General features: G+C 42.2%; 1 protein-coding gene across 1 annotated transcript in view; it reads right to left on the bottom strand.

The window, feature by feature from the left end:
• The window catches only part of LOC101857876 (vacuolar protein sorting-associated protein 28 homolog), a gene marked incomplete at its 5' end in the record, with an annotated part of 36,122 nt that overhangs the window by 7,992 nt on the left and 22,396 nt on the right, over positions 1 to 5,734 (bottom strand). Inside the window, 1 exon segment of the mRNA XM_013082721.2 lies at positions 2,828 to 2,919. Coding sequence (XP_012938175.1) covers positions 2,828 to 2,919 — 92 coding nt within the window.

Here is a 5,734-nt window from a genome sequence, read left to right as displayed (position 1 = left end):
CGTACCTTTGCCTTTTTGTATGAGCATTTTTTATTGTCTGAAAGAATGTTGCTGTCAAAAAGTACGCACATGATTTGTATGGTGTTAGTATGAATGTGTTTTTAATCTCCTAAGTACGCCTTGGGCCCATGCTGTGGGGAAAGGCGGGATACAAATGCTCTTATTATTATTAATTTATGTCAGGAAGAAAACTTTCTTTTAGTTTAGTTTAGTATGGGGTTTTACAACGCTCGCAACTGCATAAGGTCATATGAGCGCGCGAAACAAGTTTTTTTTTTTTTCTCAACGGTTCATTTCTCGGCTTGATACTGGTCAATATTTCTATTAAACATTTTTTTAACGTTAAAAATTGAGTGTAAATAGGCTTTAGATTTAAATTTAAATTTACAACAACTTTCTAAATAACTTTAAAATTTCAAACAATCTATTTTATAACTTTCCATGGCCTTGACAAAATCTAAAATGCTGTTGGGACGGAAAAAATATCTTGTAATTTTTTGCATTTATAATATTTCCTTCGGGTCTCTCTAAAGTCTAGACATTCTGTTAAAATGTGACTAATGGTAAAACCTGTGTCGCATCCGACACAGAACGGCTTCTCTTTCCCCTGAAGGAGGTGTTTGTGTGTTAGAGCCGTGTGTCCGATGCGTAATCGAGTAAAAATGACTTCGTCTCTTCTGGAGAGGTCCGAAGGATTTCGCGGTCCCAGTTTGGGTTTAATGTTGTGGAGTTCGTTATTTGTTTGCTTTTTCAAAGGCTCTCCCACAGACTGGAGGTGTACTTTTTTACTTTATTTTTAATTTTAAAGTCAGTCTGTGGGAGAGTGCTCGTCGTAGACCCCAACAGAAGGGATAAGGATTTTTTCGCCAGATGTCCACATGGCTAGGTGTCCATCCATGCGCACACGATACTTTTCCCTGTTTCAGTCAAGGTGTGTGTTTTCTGTTGTAGCCTAACTATTTTTGGGTGTAGGAGTGTGTAGTTCGTGAGTGAGGTGATGCAAGACAAAGAGTCAGAGAGGATAAGGAAAGATTTGTTAGGAGAATTTTCTATGGAGTCCAGTGCCATGTCAATGGCTTAGGATGGAGTCTCCTCTGGTGTGTACTGTTTGAAGATAGAGCTGCGGCGCCCTCATCATTGTCTTTTTTGGAGCCGTCTGTGAAGATAAGCTCTGCACCGGGGTATTTATCTATAATTTTTTTGTATTCCGTTTTAAATGCTTTGGTGTTTGTGCTTGCTTTGTCGTGTGCGGTCAGCTGTAAGTCTACTTGTCTTGGTGAGGTGCCACGGAGGGAGGTCGGGGAAAAGAAATTGTTGGATGTCTTGTTTGGAAAAGTATATGTTCTTGAGGTCCTCAAAGGATTCTGAGGCCGAAGAGTTTGATGAGTTTTTTGTTGTTTAGGAATTTGTTTATGGTTTCTGGGTTTGTTTTAAAAATGCCGTTGTGTGCTGGGTTCTCTGGTGTTGAGCTCTGTTTAATTGCGTATTGTAGAGAGAGTTGTGTGCGTCTGAGTGTGATTGATGGTATGTTTCCCTCGGCCTGGAGGCTCTCCAACGGAGAAGTGCGGAAAGCCCCCAGAGCGAGACGGAGTCCTTGGTTTTGCACTGGTTTTGCGGGGGAGGCAGAGTGTTTTCTAGGTTGCCGTCCTGAACTGGACGGCAGCCTAGTGGGGGATTTGGAGGAGTGACCGACTCCGCCCTTCCCGGGGTCAGTCCAGGGAGGGGTGTCGGAGCTGTCCTCCTCCATGGGCTCCGGGGGTAGGGGGGGTAAGGGGGTGTCTGTTGGAGGGGAAGGGGGAGGTGGAGCAGACAGAGAGAGCTGGGAATAGGGGAAAGGATGCACCTCACGCTCCATTAGAGGGATGAGGTCTGAGGTGGAAGAAGCAGAAGAAGAAGAAGAAGAGGAAGAAGAAGAAGTGATAGAGGAGGGGGAGGGGGAGGAGAGAGGGCGGAGGGAGAATCCACCCTGTCCTCCCCATGAACCTCAAAGCGGTTTGTCAGTGGTATCTCAATGGACTGTACCACAGGGGAAAGAACGGTTCGGCACACAGGGTCGTATGTCTGAGACCAAATACGATGCCCGAACGGTGGCTGGAGGGCGACACGAATCAAAGGTCATGATGACCGTGTTGGTTTCGAGGGTGGTCTCCCCTCGCCGGAGAGTAATCTGGCAGGCGTGGGTCACACCGTCGCAGTTTGCCACAATTTCCTCCACCCTACAGCCCTTTAATCTTTCTTTAGTTTAGTATATAACTGATCATATGTGTAGAAATGGTTGAACAATTGAAATTCATCAAAATTGAATACTTAATGAAAATTTGATTTTTTACCCCATTTCCCACCCGCATATTCCCTTAAGAAAGAAGACTTTCAGAACAAACAAAAAAAGAGGCTTATCCCTGTCTGCATTTTCATAAAACACACCCAAAGTTCTGTCTTAAACATTACTCATCTTATTAATAAAACTTAAAAAAATAATACTACTATCTTCATTTCAATAAACATTTAAAACGTGTAATCTTTCCCTTTAGATCCAGGCTTGATCCTGAGTAGTACATTATTCTAATCTTTGACAGTAAAATGTCCCAGTCTATGCATTTTGGTGACATTGTAAATATTCACACTTCCTCACTGTGCATTTTGCAAATTGTTTAGTTGAAATCCAGAATTTGATACCATTGTTACCAAAAGTTCAAGTTTCAGGGTAATTTCCTATATACTGCAGTAGTCACTTGCCGTTACATCTTTCAGTAGTAAGAAAACATAACCGAAAAAGAACAAAATGGAGAAAGAGTTATTGAATGACAACTGAATAAAAATTCCTTACCATTTTTTGACATTTTGTTTGCCTTCAAAATCAGGAGGAAGAAGACTTAGTCTTGTCATAGTTTCAGCCAGCTCTCTCAAATCTGGATGAATCTGAAATGTTCCATTTCAAAGCATTCATTACAGGGTAAACAACAATCTTCAAATAACCCCCACAACAAACCAAATCATCCTATATAATTAATTGACAAATCGTTTAAGTTCATGATACTACTCTGAACCCCTTCTACAGATGAGCATGATCACCTTTACTCATCAGTGCACTGGACGTACGCCTCGTGTACAACCAATATTTTATTTGAGCTCAGATGTACAGGTCTTGTAGGCTTGGAGGGGGAATGAGGATGCAGAGCTCAAAAAGTTAGGCTGTTGGAGTTGCAGTTAAAAGATTGAGGGTTCCATTTCCTGTTTCATCTGATAGTACATAATATGTATCACCAGTAGAAAGTCTCCCCCCCCCCTCCCTAAATTTCATCCAGCTGCAAATAGGCACTTGGTGGTCTGTACCTATATGGAGAGTAAGGAGGGAGTCAAACTGAAATTTTTACTCGAGCAGAAGCTAGTTTCCTTAACACCATCAAATGCTGTTTTCTTTCCTGTATACATTGATACCAAAAGTACATTTCTGTGATGACTATCAAGGTAATTATGGCATTTTTCCTTTTTTTTTCCTCACTCCCCCATATTGCAACCTTGCAAACTTAGCTGAAAAGCCATTTTTGACAAAAACTAAGACAGCCAGACACTTAACTCTTTCCGGACGTACCGCCAATATATTGGCTATGATGGGGTGCCTCAGTTTTGTTTCGTTTTAACATGATCCATTATTTATAAGTACTTTTTATTGTTATTCAAAAATTGGAGAAGGTTTTAGTAGTAGTAGTAGTATAGGGTTTTACGGCGCTCGCAACTGCTAAGGTCATATGAGTGCGCGAAACACAAGTTGTTTACTTTCGCAAAAGTTCACTCCACGATTGGTTAACTAATTGACTTTAAAATGCTAAAATGTTAAAATATTAAAATTTAGTGTAAATATATTTGTGATTTAAAACAACTCTTATCGGTAACAATAAAAATTTTAAATAGTACGTTTTCATTTTTCATTTTACAACTCGCCATAAAGGCCAATGGCCTTTATAAAATTCAAAATTCTGCTGGGAACAACGACGGAAAAAATATCTTGCAATTTCTTGCATTTATAATACTTCCTTCGGATCTCTCCAAAGTCTAGACATTCTGTTAAGATGTGTCTAATGGTAAAATCTGTGTCGCATCCGACACAGAACGGCTTCTCATCTCCCTGTAGGAAATATTTGTGGGTCAGGGCCGTGTGTCCGATGCGCAATCGAGTAAAAATGACTTCGTCTCTTCTGGAGAGGTCCGAAGGATTTCGCTGTTCTAGTTTGGGTTTAATTTCAAATAATTTATTATTTTTCTGCTTTTCCCAGTGGCTCTCCCACTGGAAGTGTACTTTTTGACTTTATTTCTAAAGTCAGTCTGTGGGAGAGTGTTTGTCGTTGATCCCAGCAGAAGGGATGTAGCTTTCTTCGCCAGTTCGTCCACCTGCTCGTTTCCTCGGATGCCCACATGGCTGGGTATCCATGCGAACATGATGTTTTTTTCCTGTTTCGGATAGTGTATGAATTTTCTGTTGCAGCCTAACTATTTTTGGATGTAAGAGTGTGTAGTTTGTGAGTGAGGTGATGCAAGACAGAGAGTCAAAAAGGATAAGGAAAGATTTGTTAGGAGAATTTTCTACAGAGTCCAGTGCCATGTCAATGGCAGTGGCCTCCGCAGTGAAAATGGAGGCTTCAGGATGGAGTCTCCTCTGATGTGTATTGTTGGGAGATAGGACTGCGGCGCCCACTACATTGTCTTTTTTGGAGCCATCCGTGAAGATGAGCTCCGCACCGGGGTATTTATCTATTAGTTTTTTGTATTCTGTTTTAAAAGTTTTGGTGTTTGTGCTTTCTTTGTTGTGCGTGGTCAGCTGTAAGTCTACTTTTGCCTTGGTGAGGTGCCACGGAGGGAGGTCGGGGAAAAAAATTTGTTGGATGTCTTGTTTGGAAAAGTGTAAGTTTTTGAGGTCCTCAAGGATTCTGAGGCCGAAGGGTTTGATGAGTTTTTCGGTTTTTTTGGAATTTGTTTATGGTTTCTGGGTTTGTTTCGAAAATGCTGTTGTGCGCTGGATTTTCCGGTGTTGAGCTCTGTCTTACTGCGTATTGTAGTGAGAGTTGTGTGCGTCTGAGTGAGAGTGGTGGTATGTTGGCCTCGGCCTGGGGGCTCTCTACCGGAGAAGTGCGGAAAGCCCCCAGAGCGAGGCGGAGTCCTTGGTTCTGTATTGGGTCTAGCATTTTTAAGATGTGTGGTTTTGCCGATCCGTAGTCAAGCCTGGACCGGACAAGGGAGATGTACAAGTGGAGAAGGTGATTTGAGTCCCCGCCCCACTCCGGATTCAATAGTATTTTCAATGCGTTTAACGCTCTCTGGCACCTCACACAAAGGTCTATGATGTGTGGTATGAATGTGAGTTTTTTGTCAAAAATGACGCCGAGGAAACGAGCTTGGTCCTGGACGGGAATCCTTTCCCCGTATAGTGTCAAATCCGGCTGCAGCACACGTCTGCCTGTTCCTCAGAAGTGTACTGCAACCGTCTTTGACGGGGAGAACTTGAAACCGTTGTTGTTTGCCCACGTTTTGAGTTTGTGCATCTGCGTTCGCAGCTGCCTTTCCATAGATTTCAAATGAGGATTTTTCGAACGGCAGCATATCAAAAAGTCGTCAACGTATAACGAGCTTGGAGGGTTTTCACTATGGAATTTATTTTAATTTCGAATAGGGGAGGAGAAATGATGCTCCCCTGGGGGACTCCTTTTTCCTGTTGATGGGGGTCTGAAAGGGAGGATCC

This window comes from Aplysia californica, unplaced genomic scaffold (genome assembly GCF_000002075.1).
Source record: "Aplysia californica isolate F4 #8 unplaced genomic scaffold, AplCal3.0 scaffold00190, whole genome shotgun sequence".
NCBI lineage: Eukaryota > Metazoa > Mollusca > Gastropoda > Aplysiida > Aplysiidae > Aplysia > Aplysia californica.
Note: the sequence above shows the minus strand (reverse complement) of the source record. Positions and strands in the feature narration are given on the sequence as shown.